General features: G+C 36.3%; 1 protein-coding gene across 1 annotated transcript in view; it reads left to right on the forward strand.

Annotated features, from left to right (window-relative positions):
* The window catches only part of arhgef10la (Rho guanine nucleotide exchange factor (GEF) 10-like a), a 219,087-nt gene that overhangs the window by 169,745 nt on the left and 32,876 nt on the right, over nt 1–16,466 (forward strand). The window contains 1 exon segment of the mRNA XM_028446908.1: nt 11,230–11,316. Within this exon segment, the coding sequence (XP_028302709.1) occupies nt 11,230–11,316 (87 nt within the window).

A 16,466-nucleotide genomic window follows, 5' to 3' on the forward strand; every position in this document is an offset into this window, starting at 1 on the left:
TTGGCAGCTTTGAAGCTGGTCTGAATAGATTGAATTATAATTGATCTGAAGATTAAAAGACAGTGTTTACCAGTGATTCAAATTTTGTGTAAAAATTGTTCTGAATATTTTGTGAAGACATGAAACACCCGTCAGACTACAGAACCTGTGCTCATATAATGGTCAGAATAAATTACAAATGGACAATAATACATGGTTTTTTTTTGTTTGTTCTTTTATTACAAATGCAATACAAACCCTCGACCAAATCTTTCAAAAATGACTGTATGTGGCTTGTTTACTGTGCCTTGTTTGTTCGTTCTGGATTTAGGTAATTCCAGGTCAAATGGTGATTCAGCAGTGCTTGTAACCATGGGCAGTGTAGTTGCTGTGAGGAGGGACCCAAACCAGTCAATTACCGTTTAATAAACAGTGGAAGTTTTCTATTAGTGCTTGTTAGTGCGTGTAAAAGATTGTTGGTGTGTGGAATTGGGGCAAGGCACCGCAGCCGCATTTTCTTTGCCTTCATCAGAATATATAGCAGCCAAGTTCTCCCCACACAGGTCATTTATATAGTGATAGCACTGATTACTTGGGTTTCAACACACTAAACCGTGCAGCATAGGCTGCAGTTTTTTAATAGCCTGGAAATATGTGGTCAGGAATGCCGTATAAAGCAATCTTTTTTTCTTCATATAAACAGATTATGTTACATAAGCTTTATGTAGGCCAAACAAAGCACTGCTGGCTGCAGCGTGTCTCATCACTGATAACGTGAGAATGCCTTTGGTTAATATGGGACAGGAACCTTTTTTTTTTTCTTGGCTAAGCTGGCACAAATTCCATGTGATGAAGCCCTAACATACATGGACATGTATCCTGGTAAAGTCCACCTAATGAGTATTAGGAAGCGGAACTACAGTAAAATAGCAGGATTTTTGGGAAGTGGTCCTGACCAATGGAGACACTGCTCTGACATTCTGACTGTTAAGCTGTCTTCAAAATGACATACTCTGTACTATCCACTACAAACTCACTGAGTATATGCTATCGACTGTATACTATAGATATGATTAGGATGATGAGCGTTCCCACTAAAGTATACTTCCACGTTTACCAAGATGCATTTGGAACCTACAACAACAAAAACCTGTATCACACTGAGACTAAATATCTCTGTTGATTCTCTACCTTTGAAAGTTCTGAAAACATTTTACTCGAGAAATTGACCATGTAGAATATCAACATGTGCTCATTTGATCCTTAAAACTCACGGAAACACATTTCATTCTGACATTTTGAAGATTCCTCATTTTCCGCCATTTACTACTGACAAAATGTCCAGTTAACTTCAAAACAGGAGCCTTTTTCTTTTTTTTACAAAAGTTTGACTTAGCTTGAAGCCGGTCCCAGTAAGATTTTACATTTACTGTACATTTACATAATGATCTCTCGCAATGCATCATGGGGCAGTTGAGCATGTCTATGATCACCTTGCATATTTAGAAAATGTCCTGATATAGAATACATTTGGGTATTTCTTGCATACACACTCTCTTCTTACTATCTAATAGGGGTGTCCCAATCCAATATCGGATATCGGTACGATATTAGCTTGAAAACGAATATCGGCTATCGGGTTCAAATTTCCAGATTTTCCATTTATTTATTTATTTATTTTCTAATTCATTTTTAATTTATTTTATTCATGTGTAGAATACTGTAGATATTATGTTGAAGGTTAAAATGTATGTAATAGGGATGTAACGATTCACTCAACACCCGATACGATTCGATTCACGATACTGGGTTCACGATACGATTCTCTCACGATTTATTTTACAAAAAGGGACTGTAGACAAATGATGACTGAAAAATATTCAGAGAATATACTGTACTATTTTCCTTTTATTTTTCATTATCAAAATAATCCATTGATGAACTATTCAAAACAATGCAATTTAACTAAAAATAAATCTTGAATGAAATAAATAAAGGAATAATACAAATGAAGAAGAAGCCTATTAATTTAAATTCTGGTTCTATAGTAAACAATGCAAAACTACATAATAGTTATTTTTCTTTTTAAAAGTGCAACTGAAAACGTATTTTATGCCTTAACAATTGGACTTAAAAAAAAAAAAAAAACAACAGTCATTGAACTGATTTACGTCAGATATTTGTTTGGACCAGCAGAGGGCGCTGGTAACCCAATGGTCGGTTGGCATGCAGATATTCTAGCAGTGAAGAAGAGATGCTATGCTAGCAGACAGAGCTAATAGAAAAACGTGACTTTTACAGATATTCAGGTAACATTACAGATATTCTTTCGGTGCTAAAGGGGTAATGAATCATTTATGATCTTTTTTAAGCGTAGAAGGCGGTCAAAAAGAAAGTAGTAGCAGATTCTACCCGCCGCCTACACTGCTGTTTTAAAAAAGTACTGCGATTCAATTTTCAAAGTATTGACGTCAACCGTGATACCTATGAATCGATTTTTAACTGCCTTACAATTAATCGTTACATCCTTAGTATGTAACCAATTGGTTAATAATTAAAATGGGTTTGTTTTTCTCATCCCTACTGTTGCTGACTATTGTTCTCTGTTTAAGTAACATCACATGATCAAACCTTTTTCTAACATTCCACACTACAAAATAAGTCATTATTATTTTTTTATTAAAGAAAAGAGAGGAAAAAAAATAAAAAGTATGTATCATTCATGCTGATAACGGATCAATATCAGAAATGAAAAAGTTATCGCGACATCCCTACTATCTAATGTGAACGCACTACGTACAAATTAATATGAGTAGTACGTTAGGGTGACATTTCGAGCATTCTCTCACATTAATTTTAGTTGTCTTTTAAATACATTTGACACAAAGTATGATTAGGATGATGACCGTTCCCACTGAAGTATACTTCCAAGTTTCCCAAGATACATTTGGAACCTACAACGACAAAAACCCGAAGCACTCTGAGGCTAAATATAAGTTCTGAAAGCAAGTAGAATATCAACATGTACGTATTTGATCAATAAAAGTCACGTATACACATTTCATACTGACATTTCGGAGATTTTTGGAGACCCTCCATTGTGCTACTGACAAAACATCTTGTTAACTTTAAAAAAAAAAAAGAAAAAAAGAAGCTTTTATTTTGAAAAGGGGATGTTTGACGGTCACAGGACGATTTGACATTTCATTCAATGCATCATGGGACGGTTGAGTATGACTAGTGTGCCCACCAGGCATACTTGAAAAATGTCCTGATCTAGTATACATCCGGGTGTTTCCAATACAGCCTTAGACAACGCTGCAAATGTTCAAACGAATGGATTTATAATGTATTCACATGCACAGAATGTTTTTCCATGTCATTAGAGCCGTGTTTTCTATTATCGCCAGTGACAGTAGATGCCTGACAGCATTTAAAAACATCATTACTGATTACTCATCATTACTGGCATCAGTGTACATACCTTTCTAAACTGCCAGTTTTTCCCCCTGATGAGCAGGATATCTCATAATGTAACTACATTGATACAAATGATCATGTATATCATTTTCAAATAAGAGCTGTTATTACTGATACAATGGGTACACCTACCTGTTTGGCACTGAGGGTTTGTTTTATAGAGGATTCTAAGCCATTGATCTATTTAGTGTGTTATGAGAACAAGGTTCACCCTCCTGTAAATGTTTCTGCAATTATCTGCTATAGGTAACTTCAGTTACTTTGATATTAGAGTCACAGTCAGGATGTGGCAGTGGGTGGTGTAGTTAGAATACCGTGTGGTATATATTGTTTGATAGTTTCTTAAAGCTCTTTTTAATGAAGGACATTTGGATGTGGAACACAAAAATGTTAATAAACCCCAGTTTAGAGACTTTTTTAGCATTCCAAACCCCCTTTATGCCACCGTGAAATATATTTGTCACAAAACAATCAACAAGTTCTTTAAAAGAAGACTTTCAGCTCATCCTGAGGTTAACACAAATACATCAGGTGAGCAAGATAGAATATCACCACATATTGGATTTGCTCTCTGGTATTTCATGCAAACTCAATTGCCCATTTCAAAGCACTCCCAGCATTCCCAGTCCATTTTCCAATAATCTGGAATGACTGGAATGGTCAGTTTAAAGCCCTTTTCCAAGAGTTTTAAATATTCCAATATTAGATCCTTTTGTAAACTGTTTCATCAGTGTGAAAGTTGGCCACAATTTTGCAATTAAAAAAAAGGATTATTTTTTTTTCTACATTTTTTTTAAAAAGATGAACATTTTTGTTCATTTAAACCATGTGACAAACTCAAGGCCCGACCACTGAATCCGGCCCTTTTGAGCATCCAATCTGGCCTGCAGGAGAAAGAAAGATTAAAAAAAAATGACAAAAAACACTATTTTAGTTGTAGTCAATATCTCAGCTCCTCCAAATACACTAATTTAATAAAACACCAAATGATTTATCGGGCACACAGTTTTTTCTTATATTACATCTTATATTACATCATTTTTAATCCTAATTTGTTGCAAGAATTTTATTTTTATTTTTATTTTTTCAAAATCTTGCAGTTTTACTGAAGTGATTTTGAAAAAAGTGGTCACAAAATCAAGGTATTTTAAATGAAGATCCTACAGTGACTGATAGCTATACTTTTTTATACTCTTCTAAGCAAGAAGTTGGGGGTTCGATCCCAGTCTATACGGGTTTATGTGTCGAAGTGTCCTTGGGCAAGACACTGAACCCTAAATTGCTCCCAGTGATCGACCAGCAATTTGCATGGCAGGTCAGTCCCATTGGTGTGTGAATGTGTAAATTAGAGCTGAACCATTTTGGAAAATAATCTAATTGAAAATTTTTTTACACAATTTTGCGATTGCGATTTAATATGCACTTATTTTTTCAAGGGCCTCTTGTCATGTATTTTTCAATGAACACAAGCAATAAATCAATCTGTTTCATAGTAAACAATTTCAGATTTATTTAAAATTTAAATAAATATAAAATATACATTTCAAAGCACAGATTACGACAATAAAGCAAACAAATCTGTGGCTTTACCGCTTCAACATATCTAACTAACTTCACGTTTCATGAAACATGTGGACTTCACTTCTTAAACACTCTCTGAACTTAACAAGACAGGACAAGAAAAAAAAAATTGCAGCCTTTGCGATTAGAAAATAGTGTTTTATGATATTGTGATAATATCGCAAATGCAATTAATTGTTCAGCCCTATTTTAGACTACTTCAGTGTAGGGATAAAGTGATCTATAAATCAAGTCCATTTACCATTTACCATAGTTAAAAACCACAAACTTCATCAACCACACACAGACACACAGGTTAAAATAAAGACGTGACATGGTATGGTGTTAGTAATGGCTTTTTCACTTCCGATATGATACCGATATTGATCCAATACAATATCAGCACAAATCATACATACGTTTATTATTTATTTTGTAGTATGGAATGTTAGAAAAGACATGATAAAGATGTTAGTCAAACAGAGAACCACAGTCACCTATGGATAGAAGTGTTTGAGTGGAACATTTTATGGGAGAGCTTATATCTGTGATTTTAGATGCAGTCCGATAAAATCCGATCTTCGTTTTCTGACTAATATCGGACTGATATCAATATCGGATCGGGACACTTCCATATAGTATTGTTTCTATGTGTAAGTACAAACTAGGGCACAGTCATGTTGAAAGTGCTTGTTTTCTTATGTATAATATGTGGCTCTTTTACCTTTAAACTGTATCCGTATTCAGTCCCTGAACTAAAATGAGTTCGACTTCCCTGAATTAAGCTAAAATGCTTTTGTGCTAGCTAGCTGTAGCCACCTGGAACCCACATATGTCCTGGTGCGCTACGGGGGGTAATGGGTGGGGCGAGCTGATTCCTAACGTAGAATGTTGGGTCATCAGAAAGCAGCAGCTGGGAGGCTCAACCTCTCATCACAACAACAAATGTGGCGTTAATTAGCAAGCTGTCCATTCCTCCTCTTCCTCCTCACATTCCCTAAAGCACTTCATCAAATCTCCCTCGGCCGCCTTTCACACTCACCTGACTCTCTCCTACTGCTTCCACAGAGGGGAATTAGCTCCATCATAACTGCACACCTATAGACACACACACACACACACACACACACACACACACACACACACACACACACACACACACACACACACACAGGCTACACTTTGAACGAGAATGACAATGGACTTTGGAAACCTTGGCTCTCATCGATTTTTAAATGGGGCCTCACTGATACCCTATTAGCATTACATTTGCCAGCGATATGGCCCCTGCTTTAGGCTCACATTTGCTTTGTCAATATAATTTGCACATTTGCAGGTGGAAATGATCCTACAGACTTTGTTGCCGCGCTCACTCTTGCTCTACCGACCGCCTGTTTAAACAAGTTCAATAAGGGGAGGGTAGTTTACTGTATTGATCACAGTCTGCACCTTAATGGGAACACAATCCATTTGTGCACTTTGTGTATCGGTAACCGGTGAGCCAGAGAAAAATATTTCCTAATGTACCCATCAAAAGGGATTTATTTCAGAATAATGATACAGCAACATCGTTCAAAGCTTAAAGCAAACTCAAGGTCCGGGGGCCAAATCTGGTCCGTTAGAGCAGTGGTTTGTTGGCTCATGTACCCCCATTCTCTTATTTCTGAATCCAACTACCCCCTTTGTCTGACTACAACATTTTACTCAGAATTCTGTAAAAAAAATAACTATAGAGCATAATGATGGAATGAATAAGTAATAACACACATTTTAAATAATCTAATTTTGCAAGTAAGTGGAATGAAACAGTATTTGGTGCCTCCTGAATAGATTTATATTCTATTTAAGATCATTTCTATCATCATTTTGTGGGTTTTTTGTGTGACTTAAAACAAACATATTTAATGCTTTATTTGTTAAATTTCCTCTCTCTCTCTCTCTCTCTCTCTCTCTCTCTCTCTCTCTCGCTCTCTCTCTCTCTCTCTCTCTCTCTCTCTCTCTCTTTCTCTCTGTCTCTCTCTCTCTCTCTCTCTCTCTCTCTCTCTCTCTGTCTCTCGCTCTCTCTCTCTCTCTCGCTCTCTCTCTCTGCATACTCATTTGAGAAACACTGCTTTAGAGAAATACAGCATCCAATTTGGCCCTAAAGAGAATTTAAAAGGACATAAAAAACTTTAAATATTACCTGACTGCAATTTATATCTCAATTATTTCAAAGAACTCTCAACTTTTCCAAAATCCTGCTTTCTTTTCTTAAAATATTTAACAATTTTTTCCAAATTAAATAAAAATTGGTCACAAAATCAATTAAATTTAAAGAGGAGATCCTGCAGAGACATGTATGTCAATATTATTTACATGAAGTTCAAACTAGGGTACATTAATGTTGAAATTGCTCATTTTCCCGCCTAAAATCTGTGACCCACTTGGGATGAAACTGCGTTGTGATTGGCCCCTGGGCAAAAATGAGTTTGACACCCCTGCCTTTAAGTTTTAGTTGTCTGCTAATAATGAGGTTTAAAATATTAAATCTGCTGTTTTGGCATCTTATTTAAGCTATCAATTTGTGTGAATGGATTATCACTTGTACAATATTCAGAATGAGATTTGTTCGTTCTTTTTAAATGTTAATGTCTCATTTAGGAAATTAAGCCTCTTTATTTTCAATCAACCTTTTGTCTCAATCATCCAGCATCCTACATTCCATTTGTATGAGCACGCTGACTCATGAGAATTAGCGCACACACAGCGCTGTTAGCTGAAAGAGTGGCGTATGATGGTTGCCAGTCTCAGGTGATGGATGGGATCCAAACAACCGTTAAACTGACAGGATGTCTCTCTGCATCCAAACCAAGAGGCTTCTATATGAACGCGTTTTATGGATGAAGCCTAATGAGCTCTCAAAATATGATCACCATGAAGGACAACAAGCAGAGTCAAACGAGGTGAAAACTCTACAAAAATGTTGTAGAGTTTCGTTACATATATGAATTTGAGATATCTACACCTCGATTATTTGGTAATTCACACATTCATGTTTTCTCTGTCATTTTCATTCTCTCCTGTGGGTCAAATTAGATGCAAGGCTGGATATGGCCCCCCAGGCTTTGAGTTTGACACATTTGAACTAGACCAGTAGGTCCCAAACAGGGGTACAGGAGCACATTGCAGGGGGTACTTTTACAATGATTTTTTAAAATAATCTCGGAAATGTTCCCACTTACTTTTTAGGCTATTTTTTGGACAAACTTACCATAAACTAACAGTACTATGGCTCAATAAAATACTATATTTTCTTTAATTTATTGAAACAGGATTATTTAATGCTGTAGAGGCCATTTCATCACACTTCAGACAATAAGAGACAATAATTAGTTACATTTTACAATGGACACCATATTTACTTACTATTGAAGTAATCACATACAAGTTGCATGGTATTTTTTTTAATTAATTTTTAGATTAAGCCTTAGGGAGTTAGTGGTTTAGGTGAGCGTGCTGTTCCACACATTAAAAAACATATGAAACTAGAATTTTCCTGCAGAAAATGTAAGTGAGAATGCAGGTGTTAGCCCGCTTAAGCAAATTCAGGAGATCCATCCATCAATTATGCAAGTTGCTTGCTTAAAACAACATTATTTTAGCATAAATTAGCATTAGCTAGCATCAGCATAACTTAGCATGAGCATTTACTTAGCATTGGTGTTAGCACTAGCGTTAGCATTAATGTTTGCATTAACACTAGCCTAACGTTAGCATTAACATAACAATGGCATCAGCCTAGCATTAGCACTAACCTAGCATTAGCTAAACATTAGTGACGAGGTTTAAAAAAGTTGAAATCAGTTGAAGAAATGCTGAACAGGTGAAGTTCTAAGTTGAAGGTTTAAAATGTTAAAAATGTGAATGGGCAAATTAGAAGTTAGAAAAGTTAGAAAAAAGTTAGAAAAAAGCTAATACATAGCATAAAGGCCAGAAATGATCTCAACAGTTTGACACCAAACTTGTTGGAATAATGTGAAAAATACGTGAGTAGTAGGAATAAGACAGAAGAAGAAGAAGAATTTCCATAATAAAGTTTAAGGATAACAATAGTGAAGATGCCTCATGCATTATGGTGAGGGTACTTATGATATGAAGAGGGGGTACACATGATTTGACAAAAATGCAAAGGGGTACTTGAGACAAAAAAGAATGGGAACCACTGATGTAGACGAATGCAGTGGATCATTTAGAAAGTCTAACACTGCAGATTAAGTAATCAGTTACCTGGCCAGAGCTGTTTACAAACACACCAAAGGAGAGACAAAAGGAGGCGGGCCCTGGTCGATTACCAATGATTGATGCTCACAGATATAAAGGACGACTTATCGCTGACAGTCTCCTCACTTTACCCCCCACTCCACCCATTTTCATGGCCACCGACACCAACCCACCATCCGGCCAACACGCAATTAATTGTTCCATCTGTCACATGTCCGTAAAATAATTATCATTCCTTGCCACGCTCACTGTTTGTTTATTAGCAGAGTGTTTTTTGTGTAATCAGCTACTGAACTAAAGCAAACACGTTATCTGTTTAAAGGGTAATAAGCCACAGAACCATTGTTTCATGCTGGAAAAAAATGTATTTGGTATGAAGTCAAGTTGTTGACTGATTATTGTCCAATTCTTGACATTTTGGTCGAAGTATTTGAATTTGGTGTATTTTCTTGGAAACATGTAAGAGTTGAAACCTGGCTATTACAACTGAATTAAGTAATCAGAATCAGAATCAGAATCATCTTTATTCGCCAAGTGTATGTTGTACACACGAGGAATTTGACTCGGTCAACTGTGCTCTCTCCAATAGTGAAAACATTCAATAATAAACAATCAACTAGAAAAGATGATAATAAGTATAAACATAAGTATAGATATAAACAGTTTGGCTGAGAATGGTGGTTAGACCAAAGCCGTTTAGAGCGAGAGTTGTGACAACGTAAGTTTGAAATGCTTGACCGTCTCATGATTCATGTAGATTCAATTTGTTCCCGGAAGTTATTGGCAGGCAATTCAAATCTATTGATTCCGAGTGACATAATTGGGATTTTTGGTAATTTGTTGTCAATAACTGCATTGATTTACAATATTTATACAGCACACCATCATATGTATGTGTATATACAATATGTGTTTAAATCTTCATAAACTTTATATCCTCGTGTTCCCTAAATAGAGTCGCATCTTCTGACATAGGCCACGCCCACTCCCTCAGATTATTTCTCTTTGTAAGTCACTACACATCAAAAACCTGCTTTTTTGAAATCCTAGTGTTTAATCTCTATCTGCACCAAACTTTGCACATACAATCTCCAGATTCCCTGCATAGCACTGAATCACCTGGGCTGGGCCACGCCCATTACAATTACAACACTGCAAATGGCACGTTGGTTTGGCCCCTTTTCATAACTGCTTGCAGTCGTAGTTAAAATTGTATTTTTTTAATCTATTTACTTAATTTTAGTTATTTCATTATGATTATTATATATATACAAATACAAATGCACATTTTAGTCAATCACGTTCTTGGTTAAAAATCAGGAAAAGTGTCTGCTCTGTTGGCATCACAGATATGTTAAAACAATATTAGAAAAAATGTTTTAATTGTCTTAAATTCCGCTGATTTATGAAATTTAGTAAAACCTTGTGGATTAGTGTTGAGCTAATTTATTAACATACTACAAGCAAGAAAAAAATAGTTGACAAATATTTCAAAACAAGATCTGAGCTCACAATAAATTGGATCTTGGTTTTAACAATGATTTTTGGCAATTACTCTTATTCTGTTTTTCCTTCATTTTAAATGAAAACTCATTAGTGGAATGAGCTCCAGCTGAGTTTGCAGGCTACATTTTTCCTACCAACACTAACTTTTTCTTTGCTTTGATTGGGTTGGTATTTATTTGTGGATTGTTTGATTGAAGTCATCATCCTTTTTCTTCTTATTATTACTTTCCTTTCTTTCATTATTTGGTTTAATAGGCCAAAAATATTCCCTTCACTTGTTAAAACCAGAAGTAAAAGTCATGAGTTCTAGTACTCAGCGATATTTCATGATGTTTCATTGCTTCTGTAAATTGTGCAGGTTTTTAATAGTTTTCTACTGATTTTATTAATCACAGCTTATATACTTTTTGAATTAAATTCCTTGTTTCATTGTTTTTCTTCAAGCTCCAAGCTGCGCTCCACAACCCCGTCCACTGTTCACTACTGGGCTTCTCTGCAGCAAGTACCTCCTTACCTCAAGGCTACCTCTGGGTAAGTTGTGCTCAACATTAACATGTATGCAAGCTACAGTATGTGTTAAATGCTTCAAAACACTTGTTTGTCCTCTGTGTGTGCAATACTTCAAAATAAAGACAGAAAAAACGTCATATTTGCTATGTCGACCATTCAAAAGTTCACTGCCTTTTGAGCTCTCGTTCATTAAATAGATTACAGAATGTTTCTCATTGCAAAGTGAGTGACAATATTTTTCTCTGTGTCACCTGGAAAGTGTCAATTTGTTGAATATAAAGGCTTTTGGTGAGTAGCTGCTGTTGTGGTCTTTGAAAAGTGATGTTTTCTATGAAGCAAGACCATCAAATCACAAGAATGAGCAGGAAGCCAGGAATTAGCAGGGGCTCGATGAAGGCACGCTGCTATTAATCATCAAGTATCCAATATTGTTTTTTTTGCTTTATGAAAAAGTTGGAAAGTGGAAATTTATCAAGTGAACTTCTTTTAACCCTAAACGCTCGGTTAGCTCTTTAATATTCATAGCGTGCTAAACCCAATAAACGGTCACCCAGCATAGGAAAATAAGTAGAACTGCGATATTTGTTATTCAAAGTTGGTCTTCTTAAAGAGACCAGGGAGTGTGCCACTCTTTTACATCAGCGGTTCCCAATCAGGCGTATGTGTACCTTTCAAGGTACTTGAACTCTTTGCAGGGGGTACAAGGAAACATATCTGAATTTATATCCAACATAAGTAGTAAAGCCTTTCTCAGACACTGTATACGTGTCGACTGGACAATTTTTCCACCTGTTAACAATAAATGGCCTGATTTGTGAATAAAACAAGGTGTGCTATGAATAGTGTGATGAGGGGGTACTTCTAGTTTAGCAACAGAAAAAGTTTAGGAACACTTCTCTAGACCAGGGGTTTTCAACCTTGGCGTCAGGGTCCCCATCTTAGAGGGGGTCACCAGATACCTTCAAGAACCTAGGAATATTTGACAACAAACCCATTTTTGCTTATTTTTACCCTTTTTCTGCAATTACACCAACCTTGCCATATTTGAACCTATTTTCATCCCTTTTTCTTGATATATATTTTTTATGCATTTTACTCCCATTTCTGCCACTTCTCCGTCAAATGTCAGTGCCTTATTTGCACATTTTTTTTCCACTTTCAAGACATTTCCGGCACTTATAAACCCTTTCCACCACTTTTCCATCCTAATGTATCAGAATCAGAATCAGAATCATCTTTATTCGCCAAGTGTATATTGTACACACAAGGAATTTGACTCGGTCAACTGTGCTCTCTCCAATAGTGAAAACATTCAATAATAAACAATCAACTAGAAAAGATGATAATAAGTATAAACATAAGTATAAATATAAACAGTAGTTAGACTAGAATGTGCGAACTCGATAAAATAACCCTAAACCATGACCCATTATTGTCACTTTTAAGTTACCCTTTTTGCAATAATTCATGCTTATTTTTGCCTATTTAACCACTTTCATGATTTTTCATGCCCATTATTTGCCAGTTTAAACTAATTGTTCCTACATCTTAAACTAAATTATCCCCAAACAGCTTTCCCCTTTATTCCACATGACTGTTCTTGAATGTACTGTACACTCAGGTACAGTTGGGGTCTCTGGTCTCTGAAACCTTTATTTTGGGGGTCGTGGGCTGAAAAGGTTGAGAACCACTGCTCTAGACCAGTGGTTTTTACCATTGTGCTGTGGGAGGCTGTTGGGTGTGTCCTGGGTAGTTTCACAAATGTACTCTTTTGGTAACAAAACAGAAAGCAAAGTACTTGCATTGTTTGTATCTGTGCCTGCCTTGTGTTGTCCAACACTGTAACACATAGATTCTCCTCCTCAGCTCCATTTGCATTGCCTTCTCGCGCTAATCAAAACACATCATTCGACCATTAATTTACCCTACAGTGTCTGAGCCCATGTTAAAACAATAGAAATGTAAACTAAGCTAAGAAATAAAACAAAAAATACTAAGTTCCAATTTCTGTCATCTATTATTGCATTAGTCTTAAGAAGTTTGAGGTTTTGCCATGGTATTATTTCAGTTTTGGCTCTGGGATAATTTATGCAGGTATCGTATCGAGGTCATAGCTTTGGTATCGTGACAACATGAGTTCTGAGAAAAGTGTAAAACTTGAATTCAACTGGTGCCTCGTTTTAACTGGGGACTGAGTCTATGATCAGTTTCAGACCAACAAATAAATCAGTTGAGATCCTACAGACAATAGTAACGGTTTGTTTGTGGAAAGCCTTCCTGTGAGATTAAATATAAAGTAGCTGCAGAGTTTACCTAAAAATAAGGTGTCATTACTTACCGTAAATTACTTCAAAAACATGAAATGACAGGGCAGCAGGGTGTGTATGAGAACAAAATTACTAATGCACCAGTATGGATTTCTTTTTTTTTTTCCAAAATGGCCCAATTATTTAAAACCCATGGCTGACTATCAATGAGGAATTTTTTTAAGTCCAACCTCTAAAAATGAAAGACATGAATAAACTTGTGATTGTTGGCTGATGAATTGACAGACAGGTAGTTCAGATGTTTTAATAAACTCTACAGTACAACATGGAACCAGGCCAAAACTTAAAAAAAAAAAAAATCCTCTCAAAATATCTGGAGAAGCCTGTGGATTGAGGATGAATAATTAGTGGCTGCGTGTTCCCGCCCCCTCTCGGTTTTACCTTGGTGGCAGGCTTGTCAAATGCAGGATGACACTAATCATGTTAAAGCGAGATGGGCTATGGGGATTTCTCTGTGCTTTGATCAGAGTAACGACATTGTGTCTAATCAGCTTCTTTCTCTAGTGTTTCTGCCTTCACCTTCGTTGTCCCACTTTTCCACAACTTCCTCCAAAGCAGCTTTTATTGAGCAAGAATACACTTAAACACAACATATCGTCAACAAAGGTTTGATATTCCTAATGTGGTATTATTTAGTGTTGTTCTCTAGACCAAACGATCTGAGACCAAAAACTACTCGAGACCAGCATGCATTGACCATGTGTCAAGACCAGACCGAAATAGCACATTCCGTACTGTCCACTGCAAACTTAATGAGTATACTGTCTCCTATATACGTTAAGTATGATTAGGATGATGACTGTTTCCACTGAAGTAGACTTCCAAGTTTCCCAAGATGCATTTTAAACTCGACAAAAACCTGAATCACACTGAGGCTAAATATCTCTGATGATTCTCCACCTTTGAAAGTTCTGAAAACATTTTAAGTGAGAAAGTGACCAAGTAGAATATCAACATGTGGTCATTTGATCCATAAAACTCACAGAAAACATATTTAATTCTGACATTTCGGAGATTTTTGGAGACCCGCCATTGAGCTGCTGACAAAACTTCTGCTTAACTTCAAAACAAGAGCCCTATTTATAAAAGCGTTAAAAAACTAATAGAAGACCAGACGGGATGCTTTTGTTTTGAAAAGGGGATGTTTGATATTTAGCTTGAAGCCGTTCCCAGGACAATTTTACATGCCTCTTACAATGCATCATGGGGCGGTTGAGTATGACTAGTGTGTCCACCGTGCGTACTTAAAAAATGTCACGATATAGTATACATCCCGGTATTTCTCACATACTTTATCTTATAGTATCTAATGTGAACACACTACATACTCATTTTGACGCGTAGCACGTTAATTTGTCACTTCGAACACGGCCCAAGACTTTTAGGAGTAGAGACCGAGTCAAGACCAGAACCATGATAATCAATCAGTTACCATTCTCTCTTTAACTTTCGTTGTTTTTTAAATAAATTTGACAGAGGAAAACACGGTGTCTGCAACTCTTTAAAAGCGCAACATGCAAAAATCTTAAATCTTGACTAATTTAAATTCTAGCAAATGAGGCCAAAAGTAGTTGTTCAGATGTATCTCCTTCTAGAAATAATGTCCCATTGTTTGCAGGTTTCTGACACACAAGGCACTGGTAACGATTTTTATGGAGACAGAATAATAAGCGAGCGAACGCTAAATGCTTGACGCAGATCAGTGATGGTCTCAACTGGTTTTAACATAAAATCTGGAGTCTGAGACTTAGACGGGACCGATTAAAAATGCTCTCCAATGAGAGATAAGACAAAGACTGGCTTTGAGTACTACAACATTAGTGTTATCGCAACATCACCTCATATTTCTTTAATGTGCTTTTTTTTGGCCGAGTTGGCTCACTCTAAGAAACGTGTGAAACTTGTGGGGTGTTTAAATTCAACTGGTGCCTCGTTGCAACTAGTATTTGAGCAGTTTCAGCGTGTTTAGACCAACAAATAAATTACTTCAGAGCCGACAGACAATAGTAACAGTTTGTTTAAAAAAAAATAAACCAAGTAAAGACTTTAATGAGACCCTTGCTAGAATAGTTAGCTTTAAACAGGTATGTTGGTCACACTTATACTGTATGTCCTAGTTGCTTATAAACACATCCATCATAAATTATGAAAATAACTAATTTCCCATATTTTTAGGCACAGTATAGCCTTATAAGTCCACTCTCTTCTTTTCACCCTGTGCAAAAGACTATTATTTGTTCTGGCTTATTCTCAAGAGCCCAAAGGGTCGCTCCTGTCCAGATTCTGTACGCAGATACAAATCAAACAAATGATTGCATGCAAATAAGGCTGAGCATGGAGGGGAAAAGCTAAAGACTATATTTAGCTCGTGTCACTTTCGTGTGATGTGATTTATACTGAGGATAAATCTTTGCCATCTTGCAGCAAGCAGCTGTGCTTTCTTTTTTCGGAGAGGCATTGAATATTGTGTGAACATCCACCAAAGGAGTCATGAATGAAATTATATTGGAAAACCCCAAGTGACATTTTAATTGTGTATGAATTAGAGCTCTGCCACCTTGATTGGAATTGCATAAGAGATTGGTTGGAGGGGCTTAGCTTGTTTGGTATTGGCCTAGACAGGCTCCAACAAAGGCCAATATAAATTTGGTGCACAGGAAATCCGGCTCCTATTGAGGCAGACATTTAGTCTATGAAACGTTCTTAAGAAGCTGGAAATTATCATGTTTTGTTAACAACTAAATGCATTGCTGTTGGTTGGTAGTTTTTCTGTATTTTAAATAGAATACATCTGTTAGCAGTAATGGAAACATAAATTCACATTTATTATCTGTCTAATATAAT

Source organism: Gouania willdenowi, chromosome 5 (genome assembly GCF_900634775.1).
Source record: "Gouania willdenowi chromosome 5, fGouWil2.1, whole genome shotgun sequence".
Classification (NCBI taxonomy): domain Eukaryota; kingdom Metazoa; phylum Chordata; class Actinopteri; order Blenniiformes; family Gobiesocidae; genus Gouania; species Gouania willdenowi.